The sequence below is a fragment of the Balaenoptera ricei genome, chromosome 15, assembly GCF_028023285.1.
Source record: "Balaenoptera ricei isolate mBalRic1 chromosome 15, mBalRic1.hap2, whole genome shotgun sequence".
In the NCBI taxonomy this organism is placed as follows: domain Eukaryota; kingdom Metazoa; phylum Chordata; class Mammalia; order Artiodactyla; family Balaenopteridae; genus Balaenoptera; species Balaenoptera ricei.
Genome location: NC_082653.1, coordinates 3,888,058 through 3,915,053, shown reverse-complemented (window position 1 = coordinate 3,915,053; position 26,996 = coordinate 3,888,058). Strand labels below are relative to the sequence as shown.

The 26,996-nt window shown below is 48.0% G+C and overlaps 2 protein-coding genes across 7 annotated transcripts in view; both read left to right on the top strand.

Annotated features, from left to right (window-relative positions):
- EDN3 (endothelin 3) overlaps window positions 1–16,784 on the top strand; it is a 29,061-nt gene extending 12,277 nt beyond the window's left edge. Inside the window, exons 3-5 of one of the 4 annotated variants that reach the window (XM_059897872.1) lie at window positions 11,939–12,112; window positions 13,277–13,357; window positions 16,243–16,784. In XM_059897872.1, the coding sequence (XP_059753855.1) occupies window positions 11,939–12,112; window positions 13,277–13,357; window positions 16,243–16,282 (295 nt within the window). In that variant the 3' untranslated portion in view covers window positions 16,283–16,784. Of the gene's footprint in view, window positions 1–11,938; window positions 12,148–13,276; window positions 13,358–13,732; window positions 14,488–16,242 lie in introns of those variants that run through there. The other 3 variants (XM_059897871.1, XM_059897870.1, XM_059897873.1) reach the window with 3 other exon arrangements.
- Window positions 16,785–18,385: 1,601 nt separating this feature from the next.
- The window catches only part of PHACTR3 (phosphatase and actin regulator 3), a 407,993-nt gene continuing 399,382 nt past the window's right edge, over window positions 18,386–26,996 (top strand). For all 3 annotated transcript variants that reach the window (XM_059895900.1, XM_059895899.1, XM_059895898.1), the window contains exon 1: window positions 18,386–18,564. The gene's annotated coding sequence lies outside the window, so the exon portion shown is untranslated. The remainder of the gene's footprint in view (window positions 18,565–26,996) is intronic.

Sequence of the window (26,996 nt, the reverse complement as noted above, 5' to 3'; positions counted from 1 at the left end):
ACACTCAGTACCTCAAAGACATGACCACGCAGATAACTGTACAGCCCCTGGGGCTGCATAGCCCTTCCTGCCGCCCCACCTGCCGTATCCCAGTCTCTGATTGGAGAAGCCGGTGACTGAGAAGCTCAAGTCCTGCTGAGGTGGGCTTCCTTGGACCCTCCAACTGGTCTTGCGCTGCTTCCTGCAGTAACACTGAGGAGCGCGCACCCGGGTACCTCAGTTTTTCCCTACTCTATGGATGGCCCTTGGTGCGCGGTCTATTAGCATTTGATTTGCATAAGGTTTACAGACCCTGGGAAAAGGTGTGTTTGGCTGACTGCTGATAAGCGGCTTGATAAGCGCTCTGGTGGCCAAAGGTTGTTACAGGCTTGATGAGATTTGGTCCTGCCCTTTCTGCCCCTCCTTTCTTGTTTGAGTCCTACTTACCTTGGTAAATAATTAGAATTTTGGGGAACAGGGCATGGTGTTCTCTGAAGGCACTGCCCTGGGCTCCCTCTGCTAAATGGGGAGGTGGGTACAGTGAAGCAGGGGAGAGGGAGGGGGTCTGGCATTTCAGGATAATTCGAATGATCTGTTTAGAACTTTTTTGTTGAACGATGAAATCTTAGTGCGGGTGAGTCCAACAGAATAGACACAATTCCCATGCACCCAGCACCGCCGGGGACCTGAGTGGGGGTCACTAGGAAGGGATCCCAGGAAATAACTACGGAATCTGTTTACAAAAATGGTAAATAAATAAGGACACATAAGAAAAGACTGTATCAGCCAGACTAAAAATGATCTTGAACTCAGGGTTCTGACTGATCTTGTTTTTACGCTCTGAGTTGTTTCCCTTCCGTGTAACCATCTCCCCCTTGGAAATCTAGTAGACGTTTACATCCCAATTTTGAGTCTGGGTAGCAGTAGCTCAGAACATTTCATGGCAAGATGCATCTTTAAAATTTGAGGGCCTTGGGGCTAAATTTCAGAGTTTCTTGGCAAGGTCGGCTCACACAAGGTGACCTTCCGGTTGGGTTCACTTGGACTGAAAGTCCCCTTTTCTACCCCAGAGTGGGTGTGAGGAGGTGAGATATCCAGGGACAAAGATGGGTTCGTTGAAATGCATCTGATCCTGACTGGATGAGAAAGAGGCTTGAGGCTGGAAGGCAGTTTGATTTGCCTCGAGAAAACTCGGTACAAAGAGGTCGTGACCCTGCATGACCCTGGAGGGAGAATTTAGATTTCTGCTAGATGAAAGGGGCATTGCAGCTAGGAACTTGGCCTTAAATCTGAAGGCAGATGAAAGGCTCTGACATCTCTGGTGCGGTATATTCCTGCAAGAATTTAAAACAAAGGAAGCTGGGCAGCAAACATTGCTTTCGTTAAGGGGGTCCCACGGCTGGGTCAGAGCTCACAGGGCTTTGTACCGCCAGCTCTCCATCCCGCCCTGGGATGTGCATCTCAGCATGTCCAGTGGGGCTGCCTGGGGCCCCTTTCCTAGCTCCAGGGAACCCCGTGTCACTGACGCTCAGCTTTGGAGCACATAACAAATAGATCAACTGTTTAAGAGGGAAATGACCCCATCTCATTCTAAGTCATGTTTCGGTGGAAACGGAGACCTCCTTAAAATGGGACACGCGTGTGCACACACACACACACACACACACTTTCCCCCTATTTGGGATAGGAACCAATTCTTTTTTTTTTTAGGTATTAGCACACCCAGTCCCAGGAAGGCATAACCTTTTTTTTTTTTTTTTTTAATTAATTAATTTATTTATTTATTTTGGCCGTGTTGGGTCTTCATTTCTGTGTGAGGGCTTTCTCCAGTTGCGGCAAGTGGGGGCCACTCTTCATCGCGGTGCGCGGGCCTCTCACTATCATGGCCTCTCTTGTTGCGGAGCACAGGCTCCAGACGCGCAGGCTCAGTAGTTGTGGCTCACAGGCCCAGTTGCTCCGCGGCATGTGGGATCTTCCCAGACCAGGGCTCGAACCCGTGTCCCCTGCATTAGCAGGCAGATTCTCAACCACTGCGCCACCAGGGAAGCCCTAGGAACCAATTTTATTTGGAAGGAAAATAAATCCGGGCAATGGCCACAATGTAGATGAGCTGCCGGTCCAGACACAGTTCAGGGGGTTTCTAAAGTCCTGCTCCCCCGCCGAGTCTCCCAGGAATGGACAGCAGGATAGGGCGTCCCCTGGCCTTTCTCATCTGCCCCGGCTCAGAATCTCGGGGGAGCCAAGAGCTTTGGGAGAACTTGGCAATGTTCAGAGCCCTGGACATCTTCTCTTCTTTTATAGCCTCTCAGGGCTGACTTAGCAGGAGGCCTTAATAAACAGTAACACTAGAACAGGGCAGCCAGCGAACCCTGTGCCTGGCCCAGTAATTTAAAAAACAGAAACAGATTCATGCATCCAAGAGAAAGCCTCGGAGGCTGATGTGGCCGAGGTGCTGTGATCCTTTCTTGCTCAATGATGGCACGAACCGCCCACAACTTGGGGAGCGGCCAACAGCTTTGCCAGAAGTCAGAAGCAAGTTGGCAAGAGAGCAGAGGTGTCTGTAGCTTTTCTGGGTTTTTCTAAATCTGATTTCCATGGGTTTCTTGCAGGGTGGAGAATAGGGTGAGGCTCATGACCCACTCTTTCAGGTGCAAACTTGAAGATGTCAAAAAGTAAAATAAAACTTAATGCGATATATATTTTTTTTTATAAATTTATTTATTTATTTTTGGCTGTGTTGGGTCTTTGTTTCTGTGCGAGGGCTTTCTCTAGTTGCGGCGAGCGGGGGCCACTCTTCATCGCGGTGCGCGGGCCTCTCACGTTGCGGAGCACAGGCTCCAGACGCGCAGGCTCAGTAGTTGTGGCTCACGGGCTTAGTTGCTCCGCAGCACGTGGGATCTTCCCAGAGCAGGGCTCGAACCCGTGTCTCCTGCATTGGCAGGCAGATTCTTAACCACTGCGCCACCAGGGAAGCCCCAATGCGATATTTTTAAAAAGTCAAAATTAGTGCAAACATCACTAGTCATAATCAACCAAATATCGACATTTTAAATAAAGACAGGATCTGACCCTGTGCTTGGTTCTTGTTTGGGGATAAAGCCTGTCTCTCTAGAGGGACTCAAGTCTTCTTAGTTTGAGGTAAGCAATCAAGTGATCAGAGCTACCACAGGATGCAAACAATTAGATTAGGAAGAAAATGAGTGTCTTTATTTTTGTTGCCATGGCGAGCATGTCTTCCTTCAGTAGGACTTTTCCATCCTTAAGATGAAATCTCCTGAAAATTAGCAACGGTGTCTTCTTTTGCTTCCTGTGGGTTATTTAAAGGGATGTGTGATGGTGTCTGTATTTTTTTTTTATCCCTGTACAAATACCCCCATTCTTAAAAAAATACCTGCTCCTTATTTTACCCCTTCTGTTTCCACTGCTGGGAACTATTTTGAGCCACATCTGTCTGCAGCTTTGCATAAAGTTATAATGAGACCATGCCAGACAGACGTGGATTGCTCATGCCTGCATTCGACCTGGAATTCGTTAGGGTCACTGGGGGTTGGGGAGAGAAACTCTAGCCTAACTCATATGGATGCATTTGGGTTGTACCAGATGGAGGGGAAACCAGCTAATCTGTTGGATTCCATAGATGGCTTCATTCTCCAAATATTGCAGGCGTTTGTTGCCCTAACTTTTTTTTTTTTTTAAAGCTGTCACTCTTGGAAATCCCACCCCACACACCAAACACAGAAGGCTTTTTCTGCCGTTCTCCCTTGCTTTGACCACTAGTCAGATATCCTTCATTCAGAGCCCCTGTGTCTGCATTAGGGGAGGAGGCTGCCGTGTCCAGGGAGCTGATGGGATGATATAACCTGTGGCTTTGGGGTGATTTTTAAGCTCCGTTATGTGGCGGTAGGACGTGGGAGAGTCCTACTCTTTGGGCCAAAGCTTTCTAAATACAGTTGGTGAGATCCTGGGAATCTCTCTGCTTGGGTGGGGTAGAGACCCCACATTTCATTGTGGTTTAATTGCTGGAGAGAAGGGCTGGGCCCTGCTCTAGGATTTGTGCTGTTCGGAGATGCTCAAGTAACAGTGAGGGCGTTCGGGAATCTCTCGATGGAAGTTGGAGCTGGACGGACCTTCCCGAGAGCCAGTGATTTCATTTGTCAACCCCAGAGAGAAGCCACTCACCTAGGGCCTCTCAGGGAGCTAGTCTTCAATTTGGGCCAGAAACCTGGGTCTGTCTGCTGAGGGAAGCCTCTGGTTTTGTCTCTGAGGCCTCTTCCATCCGGGTAGCCTGGTTTCTTCCTCACGTGTCTGCGGAAGTTACTATCAAGACATGGTTCTTCCATTTCTAGTGATCTAGAGACCATATTCTCTCTAGAAGAACCTCAAAGAGGGGCCGATTGAGGACAACGATAGTGAAATCCAGTGACTCAGCCAGGAATTCTGTACATTTGGCAGACTGGCCATGGCCTGGAAGAAATGGCCAATTGAGACCTCCTTCCCTCCCTCCTTTCTTCACGTAGCAGACCTTTGTTATTGAGATGTTGAGGTGTTATTGGGCACCTGCTCTGAGCCAGGTACTGCCTGGGCTGCCCTAGGTGCCGAGGTGAACAGGCAGAGACCAGCTGTTACCAACCCCGGGGGACAAGAAGGAAGCCACACCTGCAGCAGAGGTGAGGAACGCCCCCATTCCTTGGGTCCGATTGATGGAGAGTCAATGTTCTCTTTGAAAATGTATGTAATTCTGGTAAAATTCCCCAACAACCAAGTCCTGGATAAATTCAAAAGTCGTGGGTTGTTTTTTTCTGGGGGGGAGGGTGAGGGGAATGTCTTAAAAAAAATTAATCTCCAACCCACAGCACATTGCTCACACTTTTGATATTTCTAAATGCTCTGGGGTCATTGGCTATTTCTGAGGCTGCAGGAGGACTTTCTCCATTGCCAAGTGGTGGAGGAACAATTTGCCTTGGGATCCTCCCACTTAGAGATGCGGGGATTTTCTGCAGAAGTAAAGCTACAAATTGCCAGTTCACTTTATGTTGTTTGTGAGCATGAAGTTTGTGTCGTATTCTTCAGAACCAGAAAGCGTGTGTGTGTGTTTCTGCTTGCATAACGAGGTCAAGGAGGAGATATAGTTTGGCTATTTTCTTTCCTGGAGATTGGAAGGGCACCCAGTGGTTGTCTGGCCCAAGGCCTGTCCCAAGCAGACTTTCACAGGTGTTTGGTGAGTGGACAAGGAGTCAAGTCACTGCAGAGTAAGCCTTGTGAGCTGGTCAGCCAAGTATCTGGGGGCTGGGCTCTGAGCGTCATGGGGTCATATGCTTGCTTCCACCTGCCCAAAGGACAGTGTGATCCGAACCAAACATTTCACAGTGGGCATACCTGGGAAGAAAGGCTTCCAGCCAGCTTCGTGAGCTAGGTTTTGTCCTGATTCGGAACATATTCTTTTGTGTTTGTTTCGATGAAGAAAATCTCTACTTGTCCTTGTCAGCTGCAGAGACTCCGGGTCTTTCTATGAAGCCCAAGAGATCACGGTCGCATCCATCTGGAGAAAGTGAGTTCCAGGGTCAGCTAGAGGTCACTGGTCGCAAGCAACAGAAACCTAGTGTTGCTAACACAGCATAGGAGTTTATTGGGAGGACACAGCGTGGCCCACAAACTGGAAGGGAGGGAGAAGCAGCACCAGGCTTAGAAAGGAGAGGTACCAAGACAGGACTGGGGGTCCCAGTGGGAGCACAGTCGAACAGACAAGGCAGGACGGAGCCACCTGGCAAGTAGCAGCTTCAGAGTATTTTCTGACCTTGAATTGCTTTGCTCAGGAGTCTTGGGAGGGAGAGGGTGTGATGGGCCAGCTTGGGTCACCTGTCGAGTCCTGAGGCAGGGGAAGGTGAGACTGTCAATCGACAGTCTCTGCACGACCTCACACAGGGAGGGAGGGATAATTCCCCAGGGGAAAGATAAGAGATTGGATTCCAGGAGACAAAAACAGCCAGCAGTGATTCCAGGCTCTAGAGAATTCTGGGCTTTTAAGTCCTTGGAGAGGGGTACTCCTCTCTCTGAGCTGGTGTTTCCCTCTTGCCTCTATGTCTTTGTGCAAAGTGGCAGTGGTGGTGGGGGAGGGAGTGGTCCACTAGATGCTTGTTGAAGTGAATGGATGCTTTTATAGGCCTTTGAATATTCAGCCACTTCCTGTAGTTACTTCATCCTGTCTTACTCTTAAACAGAGTTCTTAGCTAGCAGTTTTTTCTGGCTAAGTTTACAAAGACAGTCAGTGAAGTTGATCCACACTTTCTTCCTTGCCCAAGAAGATATTTTGAAGCTTGAGAGAACAAGTGAGTGGTGTCTTCTAAGGAAGGAATTTAATAAAATCTGAAATCAAGCCCTAGTTAGAAAGCATGTTGGAGTCTCGAAGTTGATTCTCTGGGGAGTGTTGGGGGGGGGGCAGTATCTAATGACTGCTGGTGCCCCTGCCTGTCTGCCTACCCCTGGGAAACAGTTGTTCCCCTTCTTCTCGGCTGCAGGACTGGTCAGCAGAGTCGCGCCTTCTGTACAGTGTGTCCCAAAGGCGATCCTGCCCTTGCTTTCCCTTTCAGAAGGAAAAATGTGAACCAGAGAAGACAGAGCATCAACTTGATGTTCTGACCGTGAAGTGAAAATGTTCTGTTTGTTGGGGAGACACTCCGCTAGAACCTAGGCTTTTTGAATTGATAATGACAGCACCTTTATTTGTAAAAATAGTAGCAGGTGCTAATTTTGTCACCATGTCACTTGACCTGTCTGGCTTTGCTTTATGGGACAAGCCACTAGAGCAGGGGTTGTAAACTGAGATGCCCCTGAGGGCTAGACAGGTGAGAGAAGCAAGCAAAGAAGGACAGATACAGGGACTGGGGCCAAATAGAGAGCTTGAGCCAGGCTCTGACAGTATCACTCAGCTCCAGACACCTGCTGCCATGTTGGAGTGTGGGGTTGGAGTGAGTATAACTTCCAGTTATACAAGAGAAGCTGGAAATTGTGATGTTTATGTGAAATTTTCAGATTAAAGAAAAACCACCCTCTTTTGATTGGATGAAGCCCACAAAAATGCCAATTTGCTAACCTCTGTACTAGATTAAAACTGTGTGTGTACAGGGCCACTGGTCTGTCTCATTCATGGATGTTCACCCAGAGTCTAGTCCAGGGCCCATACACTGAAAACCACTCCACAAATATTTGTTGAGTGCTATTCAGTGTTGGGGGGGAGGATATGGTAACTGGGTTTTCAAGGACAATTTGATAAACTTTCCTGAGAAATTAGAATTTGGCCAGTGAAGCTCCTTTTGCTGCTACTGGCTGACCCTTGTGAATATGTGTTTCCCTCCTTTCACTTCAGGGACTGAAGCCAATTTTCCGATCAGAGAGATGGAGATGGTTGATTCGTTTAGGAAAAGGCAACAGTGAACTTAAAAACAGATTCTTAAAAGAAACATTCAACTTTCCTTATTTAAAAACTTCTTGTAGAAAGAAATAAAGTTCTTCCAGTGTGATGATGCAGATGAACAATGAATACAGGAGATTTGGAAGTTTAGTATTTAACATTTATGTGTGACATATGGGAGAAAATGTTAAATGGTATATATGACTCTGGCACTACCATCACTGAGCAAATAATGAATGTTCTGACCACATATGCTGAGGACAATTTATTATACAAATACACACAATGCTAGACATTGCCTATGTGAATGTTTTGGGGTGTTTTGTCTAAGAGCACTCGGACTCATCTCATCTGCTTCTGTTTTGTTTGGAGCTCTGTGTTATAACTGGAACATTAACAGGTGGAAGAGCTGACTACTTTTACAAAGAATTGTGTTCTCTAAGCCCCACTGTAAAACACAGGCTAAACCAAGGTCAGATGGTGTGCTGGTCAAAGTTCTCAGCTGATTTAACTTCATTTTCCTGGTTCCATCATTAGGTCCTTCCAATTCACCGTTCAAGAAACATTCAAGAAATGATAAAGGTACCAAAACAATTAAAACATGAGTGCTTATTGGACAGACAGTGTAGAATGATGGACCAGCCAAAAGGAAGCCTGGCAAAGAATGGCATTGCTGTGCCATGCGGCACTCTGGTTCCTTCTTACCTGTCTTTATTACTTAGTCACACATCTCAAACGCAGGCCTGGTAGATGGGGTTTTTCTGCCTGGTACAACTCACTTGAATTCCCAGACCAAAAAAAGCAACAATGGCAGCCACATTAATTCACCACTAGGAGCTCTTTGCTAAGCATTTTTCATGCAGTGCAGTGTATCATTCAGTCCGTCTGACAACCCTTTCATAGATCAGGAAACTGTGGAGCGGGTGGAGTGCTCATCATGTAAGTGCTTTACAACATAATAATGGGATGACTAGGTAACCTTTCTCTGTGCTCTGTGTACCTTGCACATACCTGGGCATATTGGCTTGTCAGGTTTCCTTTACCTGTACTGTTTTCATACACCAGTAGCATGTGAACTCCTTAAGGCCTTTCTGCATCCTCATCACACTTAGACTAATACCACAGAGATACAGGCAGACCTTGAAAATACTGTGGATTTGGTTCCAGACAGCCTCAACGAAGTGAAAAAGCAAGTCACACGAATTTTTTGGTTTCTAATGCATATTAGAGTTATGTTTATGCTATACTGCAGTCCATTAGGTATGCAATAGCATCATGTCTAAAAAAATGTATATCCCTTAAAAAATACTTTATTGCTAAAAAATGCTAATCATCATCTGACAATGCAGTGTTGCCACAAAGCTTCAATTTGTAAAATCCATAATATCTGTGAAGTGCAATAAAATGAGGTATGTCCAGATATAGTGGATGCTTGGCAAGTGTTGGAAATTCTTTGTAATGAATTTTGTGGTTGTTGAATGTTTTAGGTTGGAGAGAATCCAGTCTTATTGGACTAGTTTATCTCACAATCAACAACCAGTTGCTTAATTAATAGTCTTCATTTGCTCAGCCTTGTAGTGGGTCCACAGCAGGTGCAAAAGAAGTAGCCCTTTCTTGTACTCTTTGAGGAGCTGGTATCCACTCTTAAACCTAAAGACACCTAGGGGCTTCCCTGGTGGCGCAGTGGTTAAGAATCTGCCTGCCAATGCAGGGGACACGGGTTCGAGCCCTGGTCCGGGAAGACCCCACATGCCACGGAGCAACTAAGCCCGTGCGCCACAACTACCGAGCCTGCGCTCTAGAGCTCGCGAGCCACAGCTACTGAAGCCCGCGCGCCTAGAGCCCGTGCTCCGCAACAAGAGAAGCCAACGCAACGAGAAGCCCGCACATCTCAATGAAGAGTAGCCCCCGCTCGCCACACCTAGAGAAAGCCTGTGCACAGCAGTGAAGACCTAACGCAGCCAAAAATAAATAAATAAATTAATTAATTAATTAATTTAAAACAATACATATATATAGAAAAAAGAAAGACACCTGCCCTGGGCCCTGTGGCATAGAGGGTGCCTCTGACCCTCCTCTGGCCATATCTCCCACCCCATTGCAAGGAGTCTATGAGACTGAAAGCCATATACCCCTTCTTCTAGACCATGTTCCAGGTATTCACGATCCTGGAATCCCTCTACTCAGATGTCCCTGAGCCCACTTCCAGGGTCTGATACCCACGGACAGAACAGGGCTCCAGCACATCTCCCAAGGTCTACAGGGTGGTCAGGGGACAGCTGCTTGTGGGATGGCGGGTAGATGGAACTTGGCCTGCATGTGGGATGGAGCAGGTTGGAAGGCAATGTACCTTGTGCTGCCATGTTCCAACACGGAACTCCAAGGAGCCCCAGAATCCTAACATCAAGCTCCAACTTCCAAGGTGTTTTGAAGCTGAACTCTCTTATTTAAGCACTTATCAGATTGATTTAAAAACCTTTAAGTTTTCGACCTATGGGAGGTGGGCCTTTGTTGGAGCTGGAACTCTTGATGGGGGGGCGGGCCTTCTGTGGTCTGGACCATCTCTTAAGTCCTCTGGTTCATAGCTTTCGTCATCCCCCACCGGCTTCCAGGTCAGCCAGCGGAGTGCGCACCTGGGGCTTGGAGCAGGGGTTTCCTGCCTCCATAAACATTCTTGGAAAGTTACAAGGGCTCATTTGCATACTAGCTCCTCCCACGAGGCTGCTGGGAAAGCGCTTAGCGGTTCTCTATTACCAAATACCACGTCGCCTTGTTTGCTCACTAAAAACACTTTGTGCGTTTGCAAAGTTGAGTGGCTCTGCGCACACAAACGCCTAATCCACTGACAGCAATTTCAAAATCGCAGGTCTTGCTGTTGATGGAAAAATGGGAGCCTTGGTTGTTATTCCTTGTGTGTCATTTTCACCAAGAAATGGGGGTCTGGAAATGTCAACACCTAGAGATTTAATGTGGCCCTATTACTGGAAATCTATACCTTTAGCCAAATCCTGCCTCACCACAATGTCTGTATTGTTTTGCTACCTCACCCCCACCCCTATTTCCCATTCCTGAGAAAAGATGGGGTTTTAGCCAAGATTCAGCTCAGAAGGGGACTGGCCCCTGCTTGCTTTCTCTATCCTGTGAGCACAGACTGCTCAGTACTGGGCCTTCTTGGATCCAGGGAAGCCACTACAAGGCCATTTCTCAACTCACTTGGGTGGGAGGGAGTGGGGAGAGGGGAAAAGAGAGAGAGGGTGGGGTTATGTTCTTAGCTCCAGTCTCCTGCCCAGCAGGGAACAGGTTCGTTCCAAGCATCAGGTCACAATGGGGCACCCCCCCCGACTCTGCCCTCACCGCCCCAGAAAAGCTCCACGGCATGTGTTTCAAATTAAAGGAAATTCTATTTGATGCTATTTTGAAAATGCACAGAGAATGTCAGAACCCCTTTTGAGGTGGATGATTGGTGATACTCCATGGGGCTCACAGAAACCAAGGTGGTTGATCTCGGGGACTAGCGGGAAAGCCAAGACTTATTGGAAAAGTAACTTTTGGCCACATGTGTTTCCTCTAGTTATTAGTAATCTGTCCCCCAAATCCTGTTCAGTAGTGCTAATGAATTAAGCATATGCTTTTAACTTTTTCCCACTGAATTGCCTGGCCGTGTCCTCCCATCCCTGGAGAGCAGTGGTTTGGATGGACACGAGCATAAGAAACAGATGTAAACATTTATTGTTTCAAATGACACCATCACCCTCGTCCCAGCTCCAACCATAAATGAAATGGATAAACAGTTTCATAAGAAGACTTTTCCCAAGGTCAGTTCTGTCCTCAGCTGAATCTCACAGGGCACAGAGGGTTCCCCTGACGTTTGTGGCTTTGAGGAAGCCGTGTTCAGGGGCCAGGATGTGTCTCTAACGGCCGTAATTGGATTTGTCCTATTCCAGTTAGTGCAGACTATAAATATGATGTGCACACGGAAGAAATTCGGTGGCCAGCAGGGCGGGAGCCAGGGCTGGCCTTGGGCTGCGGGTTTGGAAGGCATCTTACTGGTCTGGAAGACCAGGCTCAGGTGCCGCTGGCTCAAGGATGAAGACTGGGGTCAGCGTTCGGGTCAGCAGGACTGTCCATGTCAGGGGTTTGAGTGCTGGAAGGAAAACCAGAACTGCCCTGGAAAGACCCGGGCTGGGAGGTGTGCTGGCCATGGATGGGTCTTGAAAAGACTAAAAACGCATCCACCCGGCGTCTGCTTGCTCCCTCCGCAAGAGGAGGCCATCGTCCATCTCCCCCAGGGTCTCTCCATCTTTCCATCCCGGCTGCCCCAGCCCACTGCCTGGGGAGTAGCGGGTAGCGGGGATGAAGGATCCACTCCAGAGTCTTCCCAAGGCCCCAAGTGCAGGGGAGGGTGTGGATACCAGTTCCTGGGACAGGGCTGCACCGCCTGCCTCATCCACACCCAGGCCCACCATCTCGCATGCCCTCGCCAGCTCCCCGAGCAGGGAGGCTGGGGCGGTTCGTCCAGACGTGGCCCTGACCTTTCTCTGTCCTTTGCAGACGGACTGTGCCCTATGGACTGTCCAACTACAGAGGCAGCTTCCGGGGCAGGAGGTCGGCCGGGACCTTTCCGCAGAGCTCGCAGCCGTCGAAGGGGACGCCGCGCTGCGCCTGTGCGGAGAGCGAGGACGCCGCCTGCGTGCACTTCTGCGCCTGGACCCCGGCTGCCCGCGGGTACGACCCTCTCCCCGGACCCCGGCTGCCCGCGGGTACGACCCCCTCCCCGGACCCCGGCTGCCCGCGTGTACGACCCCCTCCCCGGGCCCCGGCTGCCCGCGGGTATGACCCTCCTCCCTGGCTTTCTGCATTTCCAGAGATCGGTTGCCCTGGGCCGTGTGGGTGCAGCAGGGCTCTGCCTGTTCCGCCCGACGCGGTCCTGCAGGCGGGGAGGGCGCAGGCTGCACGCCGAGGGTGCCGCAGCCCCGTCCCTTCACTGCCTTTCAAAGCAAGGCCTGCAACGTGGCCACGGCCGTGTCTGGTCTCCAGACGTATTTCTTCTGGACTGCACAGCAAGCTGCCAAAATTTGAATAAGTTGCCAACACTTAAAAATTGCAGAATCACCCCCCTCCTCAACAAATGCATATTTTTAGCTTCTCTAAAAATAGCAAATGGGACCATCTGGTCTCACCAGCCCACATCCCCTCTTGGCCGGATAGGCTGGAACCAAATGAGGGCCACTCAGGTTCTAGTGGGACATGCAACGTCCATTCACCTGTGTCACTCATCATCTTACTTGGTGGCCCCCCAGGCCCCCGAGTTTGAGACCCTGTAGTCTACTCTAACTGCTGGAGAGAAGCTTGTGAGTCACTGTGGACTTGAATAAATAAGCGGACCCTAGGTTCGACCCGTGGTAGCCACGTAAGCTGGTTTTTACTACTCATGCTCCTGGTCCTCTTTTTCTTTACTTTGGGCCAAGATCCATCAACCCCGCCAGGCAGAGCTGCCTTGTAAAGCCTCTTCCAAGAGCCATCGCTGGTGGGATGGGACCTCCAGGTGCTTCTCAGCAAGTAAAACACACAAGCAGAGGGGCTTTCTATGCGGCAGGTGCTGTGGTAGCCAGGGGCCCAGGATCTGCTGTCCAGAAACCCCAGTGCCAACCACATTTTTCTTCTTGGCTCCTTAACATCTGATGGATAACTGAGTAGTGTGGGTGGAGGCTGGACTCTGGTAGAAATCCACCCACCATGTGCTCAGCCTTCAGAAACTCTGCCTGAGATGCGGACCTGGGGGACCGCATTCACGTTGGTGGGAAGAGGAAATCATTCATAATTGGATGCTGAAGAAGCAGCCCTGTGGAAATGTGGCTTGATTCATTCAAACCAGCTCTCTCCCCACAGGAATTCAAGGACGGCACGAACACCTGACAGAGAAGCAGGAAAGCAGGCCAGCGGTGCTGCCGGGGGCGTGCGTCCGAGGAGGTGAAGCTGCTTTCTGAGTCGCTGCCACATGGGGGGCACGGAGGATGTGTGGGGCGCACCTGGTCTGTGCGGGTGGCCAGCGGGACACCACGTGTGGTGGGCATCCACAGGCAATGGTGCTTTTGCTAGATCACCCCTGGGGACAGAACAGCCTAAAGCTGTGGACAGCCTGCCCTGCGTCTTAGGAGCTCAGTCCTGCGCTCCCTGTAGCTTTTGAGCAGTGATGTCCAGCCCTGGATTTCACCAGGTCTGGACAAATCTCACCGATCGCTGCCTCTCAGAGCCCCTGCAGGCTCATCTATCGGTGCTCATGTTGCGCCTCTGCTCCCATAGCAACTGGTGGTTTCTACAAAAAGAATCATTTCTTCTTTTCAGCAGCTGATTCTGGACAGAGGCGAATTATAGCAGCTGGGCACCAGGCCCTCCGAGTCCTCCAGTTCATTTTAGGAATTTTTTTTTAACCCACTTGTCTTTTTTGTATGATCCTGAGGGTTTCCTGCAGCCCAACTGGGTTTATTTGTCATTCAGTCGATCAGAAATCGTTATTACTGAGTCGCCTACACATCTGCAATGGGATGGTAATTGATGTTCATAGTAATGACCTGGGGCGGGGCTTGGGGTCCTACAGGGTCTGATCAAGGGAGGATTAAACCCTGTTTGGTATGCAGGAGGCTTTCCGAATTGGTGGCAGATTGCTTTGAGTCGTCTGGAGAGGGTTCTGTCAGCATCCACAATAAAAATGCAGAGGAGAGGCAGAGACAGACCCCAGGAGAGCATGAATTAGGCCCCAGCTGGTCCCCACTTTGCCTCTTCTTCCTTCTTCCTTTTTCTCCTCTTCCTCACCCCAAACCCAAACCCAAACCCAAACCCTTCTCCGCAAGGGAGGGATGTGATTAAAACCACCATCCATCGTGGCATTTATTCAATTCAGCAAAGATTTGTTGAGCACCTGTGATGTGCAGGGCACCGTCCTAGATGCTGGGGACACCACAGGGAATAAGGCAGAAGGTCAGCCTTCCTGGCACTTAAATAGTGGGGAAAACAGATAGCAAACCAATACATTAAACACAGAGTAGGGCATGTGAAGGAGAGCAGGAAGCAGGCTGGGGGCAGGAAGTGTTGGAGGGTGGCTGCAGTTTGGGTGGACAGGGGTGGTCTCACTGGCCAGGTGACATTGGCATAAAGAACTGGAGGAAGTGGGGAGGGGTGAGCCAGAGGGATGAGGAAGGGAAGGGGATGTCAGGCAAGGGAAGGGGATGTCAGGCAGGGGAAGGGTAAGTGCAAAGGCCCTGTGGTAGGAATGTGCTGTGCTGGGTGTGCTCTAGGAAGGCAGCAGAGGCCAGCACAGAAAAAGCACTGGTTGCTTTTGCTGTTGGTGTTATCATTCTGTTGGATGTTCAGGAGATGAGAACGGTGGCACAGATGTCCCACTGGGGCCTGGAAAGGTGCTTCTTCTAGGTCTTTACGATGCATGTCAAGCTCCTGTAAGACGCTTTACTTGGGAAGAAAAAGTCTTTCCTTATAAGCACGGTCCCTACTTTCTTGCAAGACTCAAGTTAGTAATCTCCAGATTGACATTCTCAGAGTGGAAGCTGCTGCCATCCTGAGCTTGTGATCATCAAAGATGGGACCAGACTGTGGGAGAGAGAACTCGCCGTGGCCACGTCAGCAGCGATGATTGTGCTCACACCTTCCCAGGTGGATGGCAGGCTCTGAAATTGCCTAGAAGCTCTGGCAAGGAGGTTCCGTTCAAAACAGGGAACGGGCTAGAGATAGGCTGGGGAGACGTCTCCTCTTTCAGCCAGCAGAGAGCTCTTCTTTTGTAACAGGCCTCTTTTTTTTTCTTTTGCCCCCCTTTTCCGAGATAGGTTAAAGTCAAGGCCAGACAAAGCGAGTAGGCTTTAGACCTCCACCATCAAATGCTTGCCCCGGCAGTGGACCTCCCCGCCTCCCAGGCTCTGCCTGCCCTTTCAGGATCCCCCTGGGAGAGGGTCCTGCAGCAGGAAGGCCTCAGTTATGGCTCCTGCTCGGTTCACATTTCCACCTCTTTGAGGACAAGAAATGAGTTTTGCCTGGGGGAGAAAACCCACTCAAAGGGTCCTCACTTAACAATACAGCCCTTCCCCAAGAATGCCCCATCCAAAGACCCCAGTTTCCCTAATGGGTAAAATGATCCCAGCTGTGCCCTGGGGCTCGACGCCCAGGGCTCCGGTTTCATGCAGGAAATTGTTTGCGGAGAGGTATGGCACGTTGCATAAGCCACTTCTCTTGGAGAATAAGTGGACTTAAAGCTAACTCTTTGCAAATGTAACCCCGTGTCCATGTTGGAACAGATGCAGGCCCTGGCAGGAGCATGCCGACGTCTGAGCCCTCACATGGGGCAGGCGTGGGGTGTGAGCCACTGAGGCCGCCCGGCGTCAACTTGAGACGCAGATCACAGCTGTACAGGTTTGATCAGTTTGAAGCTTATAGGATTTAGACAGGCATTTTCAGCTGTGCTTGGTCCCACTAAAAGAATGTATCTCCAAAAAAAAAAAAAGAAAGAAAGAAGAAACCTTGATGTTTGTGATAAGAAAAGGAGGAAATTAACACCTGTGGGGTTTGAACCCCCAGGCGGGTGTGCAGCAGAGAGACTTCTGTGCCCTTCACAGACAGGCAGACGATGGACAACAGACCCAGTTGCCAGGAAGCCACTGTAAAGGCAGCCCCAGCTCAAGGCTATTAAGGTGATATTTGTTTTCAGGAAGAAATGTGGATCTTTGGGGGAAGGGCTTCAAAATAAGCTGCAAACACAACCGCTTTGTAAGTTATGTAAATTTCTATTTATCTATGTAATTGGCAACAACTGGGAATTGTAACACCTGACAGTTCGCAATCTCTTTCAGCTGCGCTCTAGCGGCCACGCTGAGATTGCTGAGCGTCTGAAGCTGATGGAGTGTTTAGTCATCCACGGGGATGGGGAGAGGCCGCCCCCTCCCCCGACGGCAGAGAGATAAGAGCCGGCATTTGAGTGCCTGCCGAGGTCCTGATGTGATGGTGGATGCCGGGGCGCTAGCCTTGACCAAATGCTAAATTTTCGATGAGTATATCCTAAGTGTTACAGGTGTAAAAGCGAGTGTCACAAGGAAATGGAAGGGACTGATTTGCCAGCAGGATGGGGTACAGTTTAGAGAAGCAATTATTTATTGTGAAACTGTTCTCTGTGTCAACTCCTTTTGGCGGATGTGTTCAACGCAAAGCCTCTGTACATAGAGAGATGTTCACTTGTGTTATGAGTCCCACCTCAGTCCTTAGGGCTTGAATCACATTTTTAAACACCTGTGCACTGTTTGTCTCTGTGGCAAGATGGTATCTCGGAGAGAAATTCATTCATTGTGCTAACACAGAAAATACTGTCAAATGCATAATAAAAAAAATCTCGAAGTTTGCTCTGATGTGGGTTTTTCTCGCTGGTGTGATATGCATGGTTACACGTCAGTTTTCCGTGGACCTCTGGAGAGGACAGAAGAGAGTTATCATTGGGGAAGTAGATTCATCTGAAGTCAATTATGGAGCAAGATGGGTGAGGGGGCTGCTTGAATTTTAAGGAAGGAGCGGGATCTGGGGACCATCCAAGGAAGATAGAACATTCAGGGTGGTTGGGAAGAGATAAATCTGGGGAGGACGTTGGCTCCTTCCCCTGGCACCATCCTGGTCACCTTCATAGCGATGCATAGCTTTGTCTTCTGTCCCCAGAGGCACGGACACGTGCTGGGCAGGATTCCAGGGAGAGGACGGTCATAGGCAACAGCCAACAGTGGACCTTTGCAGCCTTTCCGATGGGCATTTTATTTTGCTTTGCTGCTCACGGTTCTTGAGAATTAGTAGCCCGAAGTGACCACCTTTTGTTTGATCTTATCTATCAATGGCAATGTTTTTAAGCCTCCAAGACTTATAAGACATCTGGGGGGTGGGAGTGCCAGGTTCTTCCCTCCCTCCCTCCCTCTCTCCCTCCCTCCCTTCCTCTCCCTCCCTCTCTCTCCCTCCCTCCCTTCCTCCCCCTCCCTCCCTTCCTCCCCCTCCCTCCCTTCCTCTCTCCCTCCCTCCCCCTCCCTCCCTCTCTCCCTCCCTTCCTCTCTCCCTCCCTCCCTTCCTCCCCCTCCCTCCCTTCCTCTCCCTCCCTCCCTCTCTCCCTTCCTCCCTCCCTCCCTCTCTCCCTCCCTCCCTCTCTCCCTCCCTCCCTCTCTCCCTTTTGAGTCAAGAATTGGAGACCATCAGAGGCAGGGAATTGGACAAAGAGACCCAGCCTAAAAGCCAAGAGAAATCCAGTATTCTGGGTGGGTTTGATCACATCTAATCTGCGAAAGCCCAGGAGCCTCTTGTTTTAATTAAACACATTTTAGAGAATTTTGACTTTGGTGAACTGACAGAGCTGGGTCCTGATTTATCCTGTAGGATGTGAAGCCACACAGGAGGAGCTGCCGATGTGCGCACGGGAGGTGCTCCCCCGGGACTCTCAGCCCTTTTAGCCGCTGCAGATCCAGAGAGACGGAGGAGGAGGGCTGAGGGGTCCCAGGCGCTGGGAGGGCAAGTCCCAGTGTGGCGGGCGTCTCTGGCATCTGGGTGGAGGAATAGAAGGGGAACCCGTGGAGCTGTGAGTAGGATGGGCGACAGGATTTACAGGGCCCAGTGCAAAATGCAAATACAGGACTCCTGGTGAAACCCTGGGTAATCATTAATTGAATCCATTACACCTGTAACTTGCCTTCACCATCAAGGTCGTTTTAATTGTTGCTACAAAAAACGTGCTTGTCCTCCAAGGGGCACGTAGCCTAAAGAAGAAGATATTTGTCCAAGCTGTTTTCCAAGAACTTGGAGTCAGCTGTTTCTAGTTCAAGCTGAGCCAGTTGAGACTGGATAAGACCACCAACCCTCCAACTGGGCATGTGTGAGTGTCTGCTCGGTGACCTTTTGACGTCAGAGGGCTCCAGTCTCCACCCTCGGATCGTGCTAAGCACCTCCATGTTTTAATGTGCAGAGGCCTGGAGCTTGGTTACATCTGTGCAGAATGACAATTACTGCACCTTTTTCCAACCACCTTCTCCACGCTGCTCACGTTCCCCACGCCTCAGACCACCCTGCTTCTTCATCCCAAAGTACCCCAAGCCCCTTGCCTTCAAGAAGGGGCGTCTGGGACTCGGTGTCCCATCTCCTCGCTTGGCTGCCACGTGAGTAAACCCTTTCTTTGCTGCAAACCTTGGAGTCTTAGCATTTTCGCTTGTGCGTCAGGCAAAACGAACATGGTTCAGTAACGCTGGATCAAAATTATTGAGAATTTCAAGACGGCAACAGGAGAACCAAGCTAGGGGCCTTTCTAGGCACAGGGCCTGTCACCTGCCCAGTTTGCAGGCCGGGGAAGCCCAGTGGAAGGGGCTGTTCGGTCTGGAGACCGGGCTTTGCCACCAAATCCCCGAGGGGAACCAACCTTAAACTGAGCCTCACTTTCCTCGTTTATAAATGGATGTGATCACCGGCCCCTGCCTACCTCACAGCCTTATTGGGAGGCCAAGTGGAAAGAAACAAGTATATAGACAACTTTTTTAATCCTAAACTCACACAAGGCAAAGATACAGTCTTCAAAGTTTGCCCTGAACTAGTCCCGAGCTCCTATTTTTACTTAGAAGTTTCTCACGGAAGCACATCTGTGAATGTTCCTCAGAGTAATAGAATTTGAAATTGTTATAGAAATTGTCAGGATAGTCAATTAGCCCCATCCCCACCCCTGGAAGACATGTATTCTCAAAATCCCCAAATCCTTTTATATGAATTCTTAAGTATCTCGAAGCTTCGGTAAATCAAGCTACCTGTTATTCACACCATTATAAATCCACTTGGGTCCTTCCGTCACCTGAATATGTGATTTCTTGTCTCTTTGCTGGCAGGAACGCTCAGAATTGTTGAGATCTGAGTGGTATTTAGTGCAGGGAAATTGTAAGAATTAATAACAGTGGGGGGCCAGAGTGAATAAACGTGAGCACCCTTCCGCCAGGCGTGTCTCATTAATCCTTCCAGCGTTCCGGAATGAGGCGCTGAGTAAATGACAAGAGGTGGGCGAGAAACGGAAGAGGCAGAGGGATCAAGAATTCGTGACAGAGGGAAAGAGTCCCATGGGACCGGGGCGGGGATGGGGGGGGTCGTCTATCGAACAGGAGCTTGTTGCCTCCCCTTCTTCCTTCCTCCCTTCTCCTCTCCTGTCTTTGTTTGAACAGACCTCCATCATGGAGCTACTCTACATCAATTCCTATTTATCTACACGATTGGCAAGAACCGCCAGGGTCAAGTCTGGCCGGTACTGGCTTCCCACACAGCACCATCTGCGGGGGTGGGATGCGGGGTGTTCCACCATCTGCAGAAACGTCGGATCTTTCTCTGGAGCTTCTGTTCTGTTCGTTTCATGAGGGGCATTCACAGCCAAGGGTTTCCGCCTCTTCCTCCACAGTGAATCTCGTAGCAGGTGTCCCCTTTGTCTATCGTGGTATTAGATGTATCTCAGCCCCAGAAAGGGGGTGGAGAGAGAACCCACCTGGACACAGAGACGAGATAAGCACCTGGGACACAGCGCCACAATAGACGGCACTCCAGAGATGCTTATGATGCAGCATATAACGGGATGAAGAAGCGGGTACTGACCCAGTCTGGGCGTGGGGAAGACTTCTTGGAGGAGATGAGAAAGCCAAGCCAGGCAATGGAGGAAGGGCACCCCAAGTGATGGGCAGAGCCTGAGCAGAGGCTTGGAGAAGGACCAGGTGGGATGCTGTGCAGGGGGAAGGCCGGGAAACTTGGGCTCTTCTAGCATCAGCTGTGCATCAGGGCGCAGTCAGAGAGAGCAATGGGGACAGACGGCAAGTGGGAGGGATGAGGAATTCATGACCAGGTCCGTGACACAAGGAACCAAAGCCAACTCTGTGACCCTTGAGCCATCTCAGGGTACCAGCTCCCTGTCTGAAACATGAGATTCAAAGGGGGCTGAGTTATCTCTGTCGAGACAGATTTCTGTTTTGCTGTTTTCAGACACACCTGTGGGCTCCACCTCCCAGAAAAGAGGGGTGGCTATCTAGCACAGCTCTTGCTAAGCTTCCGTCTGCCTGGGCCAGGAACCTGCCATCCTTCATCTCACCGTGTTTGGGTCTGGCACACACGGCGGAGGCTTAGCAAGTATATGTTGGATGAATAGATACACATGTAAATACTGAGTCCTGTGGAGCAGGGATCAGCAAAATGTTCCTGTAAAGAACCAGAGCGTAAATATCCTTGGCTGTCTGGACTATACAGTGTCTGTGGCAGCTACTCTGCTGTTGTAACTGGAAAGCAACCCTAGATAATACGTATATGAATATATGAACTGGCTTGGCTGGGTTCCAATAAAACTTTGTTTGCCAAAACAGTCAGTGGACCAGTGGGCTGCAGCTTGCCAATCCCTGCTACAGAGAACTCCATGAGTAGTGAATTTTGTGTTGGAATTTATAGATGACAGTTTGGCTGGGGAATTTATAGATGACAGTTTGGCTGGGGATAGAATTTAGGTTGACAGCTGTATTCCTGCAGTTGCTTAAAGATGTTATGTCATTCTCTCCTGATGTCAGTTACTGCTGGCAGAAAATCTTGTCTAAGACCGACTGCCCTTCCTGCCTTGGTAATTTGTCTTTTCTCTCTGGTGCTTTAGGAATTTTATCCTTATCGCTGATGGTCTGAAGTTTCAGTAGCAAGTGTCTAAGTGGGGATTTTTTTTTTTCCTCCGGTTTATACCAATTAGTACTTGGTATAACTTTTCAATCCGAGGATCTCTACCCCCTAACTCCTATTTTAAAAGTTTCTGGAAGACTTTATGCTCTGTCCCCAATACTGCTGCTCTGCTGGTCTGTCTCTCTGGAGTGTCTATTAATAGAATTTCTTTTTAAAAAATCTATTTTTTATTGAAGCATAGTTGATTTACAACTTTGTGTTAGTTTTAGGTGTAGAGCACAGTGATTCAGTTATACATTTTACATATATATATATATATATATATATATATATATATATATATATATTCTTTTCCAGATTCTTTTCCCTTAGAAGTTATTACAAAATATTGAGTATAGTTCCCTGTGCTATACAGTGGGTCCTTGTTGGTTATCTATTTTATATATAGTAGTGTGTATATGTTAATCCCAAACTCCTAATTTATCCCTCCCTCCTCTTTCCCTTTTGGTAACCTTACATTTTTTTTCTATGTCTGTGAGTCTGTTTCTGTTTTGTATATTAGTTCCTTTGTATCATTTTCTTTTTAGATTCCACATAGAAGTGATATCATATGATATTTGTCTTTGTCTGACTTACTTCACTTAGTATGATCATCTCTAGGTTCTTCCATGTTGCTGCAAATGGCATTATTTCATTCTTTTTTATGGCTGAGAAATATTCCATTGTGTGTGTGAGTGTGTGTGTGTGTGTGTATCACATCTTCTTTAGAATTTCAGGTACATATTTTCTTCATTTTCCCTTGCCTGCATATTATATGTTCTTTTTCTTTCTTTCTTTGAGGCTGAGTTTAGTATTGAAAATCCAGGCCTATCATTAGAAGACTCTTTTAGGTTTTCCAGGGAGCAAGTTTTCCCATAAAACTTTCTTCCAGTCAGTCAATCCACAGATGTTCCTAGGGGCTCTGCCTGTGCAAGATACTATGAGGAGTCTGAAACACACATGAATTTCTCCCATTTATTCAAAGTATGTGCCACCTTTTAAAATCTTCGGTATATTTAATTCCATGATACAGGTGCTTTCATTGTCCTCATCTCACAGATTCTCAAGAAAACAGAGACCCAGAGAGGTAATTAGCCCACAGTCACGTGGCTGGTACTTGGTCCTCACCTATCTGCATAGCGCTCGCTTAGTTAATGGCAAGACAGTGAGGAATTAAGGCTCGTGATAATTTTATGAAGATTTTGTAAATTAAAGCATTTAACAAGTGATACTCTCACATGATTGAGAAATTAAAACTATGAAAAAATTACATATAGGGAAGTCTTGTCCCCATCCCTGACCCTGGCCACACTGTTCTAGGTGGTCATTTTTATTACTTTCTAGTCTACCCTTTCACTGTTCTGTCGTGAGAATATGGGCAAACCCAAACACATAGACTTGCTTCTCTCTACTTTCTTACGTGAAAGCATACGACACTGTGATTTTCTTTTTTCCAGACACAACTTCTTGGTCCAAATGCGTGGGTTTTTTTCTGATACCAAATATGCGTCATTTTTCCACTCCAGTACTCCAATTCTGTGACACCAGCTGGGTGTCAATTCAATTCAATTTCAAGGTACCTGGAGGTAGCATCAGATCCCACAGATCAAGGGCTCATTCCCATGAGACCGACCCCATTTCAGATACCAGCACAAGAGGGGTCCCCAGGTGATCCCCACTTCTGCCCAGCTGACTACAATTTGCCTGTTTTCACAACCCTTGCCTCCTCATCAGGTCTAATAACTCACTAGAATGATTTGCAGAACTCAGGAAAGCACTCTGTTTGCAACTACAGGTTTTTTGTTTTGTTTTGTTTTGTTTTGTTTTGACAAAGAATGCAACTCAAGAACAGCCAGATGGAAGAGGGGCATAGAACAGGCTATTGGGGGAGGGGGTGTCAGGCTGGCACAGAGCTTCTATGCCCCCTCTAAGCCCACCCCCTCCCCAGCACATCAATGTATTCGCCAATCCAGAAGCTCCCAAACCCCATTAGGGGTTTTTATCGAGGCATAATTGATTAAATCTCTGGCCACTGGTGGTTGAATTCAACCTCTAGCCCCTCTCCCCTCCCTGGGGGTCATGAGTTGGGGCTGAAAGTTCCAACCCTTTAATCATGGCTTCGTCTTTCTGGCATCAGCCCCCATCCTGAAGATACCTGGGCCCCTGCCCCCGCCATGAGTCACCTCATTAGTATAGAAAAGATAGGAAATTCCAGAGGTTTTAGGAGCTTGGTGACAGAAACTGGGCACAAAGACCAAATATTTATTTTCTATTATACCGTGAACCCACACTTCTTTTGTACCTCACTTTTTTTGCTTCTTATGTCTAGGAGATGAATTTACCATGGTTTCTTCAACTGATACCTATTGATAGGCAATTGGGTCACTTTCAATATTTTTATTATATGACAAATAATACTATGATGAATAACCCCACAATGATCATTTCATATACATGCACATCATTTCTAGAAGTGAGATCGGTGTGTTAAAGCGTCAAGATGTCCGTATTTTGGGTAGATACTGTCATAGTTGAGGAAAGTGTTGTTATTATCCCCACCTCTAGAGAAGTAATCTATCTGAGGCTCAACGAGGTGAAGTAATGTCCCCAAAGTGCCACGGCTAATAAGGAGGTAAGAGGGACCAACTTATTTAGGAGTTAGGGAGGCCTGATGGGCTGGGATGGAAAGTACTGTCTGGGTAAACGGAGATAACGTTTCATGAGCTGGAACATTAGGGAAAACAGTGAGTGGGGTGAGGACCGGTACACAAGGAAGTGGGAGCCATTGAATGTTGTTGAGAACCTCTCCTGTCCCATAGTCATCCTGGGGGTGACTGATCCTTTCTGGAATTTTGATAACATCAGTAAGGGCAGCAGGAGCCATTAAAAACAGGATATATTTGTTTCTTCCTTACTGTTGAGTGAACCCCCTCATAGGCAATTCTTTCAAACTGGACTCCTTTGTTTGGTTGTCAAGGACAGCTGCCATTTTCAGAAACACTAGGCCTCCATCCCATTATGATAGCTTTTGCATCTTTTCACCAACACGAGCATATTTTCCTCATGGAGAATGCAAAAGACAAGGTCCATATCCGTGTATGCCAAACATTTTGGGGGTGTCTATAAAGCCCATTCTTTAAAAACTTAACCACCCACCCTCAGGATAGATCTCTGTGGCAGAGTTTATACAACATGACCCCACCACTCTGGCCATTTCTGATTGGACCAGGGTTGGCCACCTGAACAAACTGTCCATTAGGAGTTTAGAAGTGGGATGATCTGAGAGCTGGATAGATATTGGGGGTGAGGGAGCTGCAATTGGGGGTGTCGCAGCTCAGGAAGGAGCTCCCTTTTCTTTTAAAAAATTTTTTTAATTTAATTTTTTACTGAAGTATATTGATTTACAGTGTTGTGTTAGTTGAAGGTGTTCAGCAAAGTGATTCAGTTTTACATACATACATACCTATATATCTATTCTTTTTCAGATTCTTTTCCCTTATAGGCTATTACAAAATATTGAGTATAGTTCCCTGTGCTCTACGGTACGTCCTTATTGGTTATCTATTTTATATATAGTAGTGTGTGTATGTTAATTCCAAACTTCAATTTATCCCTCCCCCCACCTTTCCCCTTTGGTAACCATAAGTTTGTTTTCTATGTCTGTGGGTCTATTTCTGTTTTGTATATAAGTTCATTTGTATCTTTTTTTCAGATTCCACATATAAGTGATATCATATGGCATTTGTCTTTTGCTATCTTACTTCACTTAGTATAATAATCTCTAGGTTCATCCATGTTGCTGCAAATGGCATTATTTCATTCTTTGTTATGGCCGAGTAACATTCCATTGTGTGTGTGTGTGTGTGTGTGTGTGTGTGTGTGTGTGTACTGCCTTAGACAGAGCATTGAAGAAAGCCCGTCTTCAGAGATGGAGAGAGGAACAAGGAACCTACAGTCCTAGCAGAGAGACAAGACAGCATGAAGCCTGGTTCTTGGTGATGCTTTGTCTCTGGCTCAACTTCTTATAAGCACTGGGTGTACTTTACACTTGGATTTCATGCAATAACACATTCTTCTCTCAGCAAAATCCCTCCAGTTCCTGAAGCTTGTTTAATGGGATAAAAATTCTAATGTGGGCACTCTCCTCTAACTTACCAGACAGAAGCCAGTAATTACCAGCTCTTATGGCCTCAAGTCCAAGGGAAAAGAGAGAGCTTTGACTCAATTGCTCCTGTAAAGTCCTGCATCCATTGCAATTGGGACAACGTGGGTCATCTGTCCATCCCTGAACTGGTCACTGGGGTCATCTGTCCATCCCTGAACTGGTCACTGGGCCAGGGGATTGGCCTGGGCTCCGACGCTCACTCAGCTCTTGGACTGAAGGAAGCTTGGATGCTCTTCTCAGAAGATGGGGAAAATGGGAGATGGGCAGCTAAACCCATGGGGCCCTATTGCAGGTGCCTGTAACCCAAGGACGTTGATTAAGGTATCATGTCTGCCTTGAATTAAGTGAACTAAGTGCTGCCAAGAGAAACCATGGTTTTCATCAGTTTCCAGCCTGCCAATGTGAAATGCATCTTGACAGGCGTATTCAGGGACTTCTTTCCAGGCACATCTTTCTAGCATTTCTCACCAGAGAAGACCTGGTGCCATCTTTATTTCTCTCCATGCCCTGTGACCCAAGAAAGAGCCTAGGGTTTTAATTGGGGGAAAGAGAAAATTCAAAGGGAAAATATGCCTTCTTTTTACGAAAAGTGTTAGAGGAGACTGTCTCACAAATTGCAATGTAACTATAAGTCTGAGGCCAACGAGTGTGTGTGTGTGTGTGTGTGTAGCATTACGGGGATGCCCAGGACACCATCACCCACAACCATACTTCAGTCTTACCCAGGGTCAGAGGGTCTGGAGTTTCAAAAGTCAAATCTTTTATATTTTAAGTACTCATGCACTTAGTTGCTTGGATCAAAGACCAGGGGAAACATTTTCCTAGTGACTAATTGATTTACTTGGGCTCAAGGAGTCCTAATTACAGGCATAGGTTAGAGATAAGAAAACATCAGTGTGAATCAGAATTGCTATTGAATCTTCTTCAAAGTTATTTGACAACAGAGGGACTTCCAACTAGCTCAGGGACTTTAAATATGGCCCTAGCTTAGGTCTGGGGTGAGATGAGTTCTAAAGGTTTTGCTTTTTCTCTTGGTTTATGTAAACTGGAAGTCAGTATTGGCATGGGGTGCTGGGGGTGGGCGGGGGGGAAGGCCAGGTCCTAAGACCATACTATTTACCAGTTACTCTTAAGATAAAGTGAGCGTAAATCCCTCATGTGACTGTGAGGCCATATTTGATTTGGTCCTTCCCCATCTACAATCTCATCTTTCAAATTATTTTTTAAATTTAATGCTAGTTGATTGACAGTATTGTGTTAGTTTCAGGTACACGGCTTCAGATTCTTTTCCATTATAGGTTATTACAAGATACTGACTCTAGGTCCCTGTGCTCTACAGTAGGTTCTTGTTGTTTTTCTCTTACAACCTCATCTTGCCCAGTTACTACTGATACTCCAGCCACACAAGACTCCTTGCAGCTTCCTGAATTCCTGTCCTCCTGGTGACTTTCACCGTGCACGCCAAGCCGTCATCCACATGGTCCTGTCTTGGGAGAGAGCCGCTAAGAGGCACAATTCAGTGATGGAAAAGACTCGAGTCCTTTACTTGAATTTCCCACAGGTGTTGAAGGGAGACCCCACAGATCAGCAACACCTGTCAGCATCTTCCCGCACACGCACAGCCGCTCACACCTTCTCCACATCTCCCACGAGGCAAGTGCCTCCTGTCCTCAGCCCTTCCTCCCAGTTCCATCTCACAGAGCAGGTTCCCCT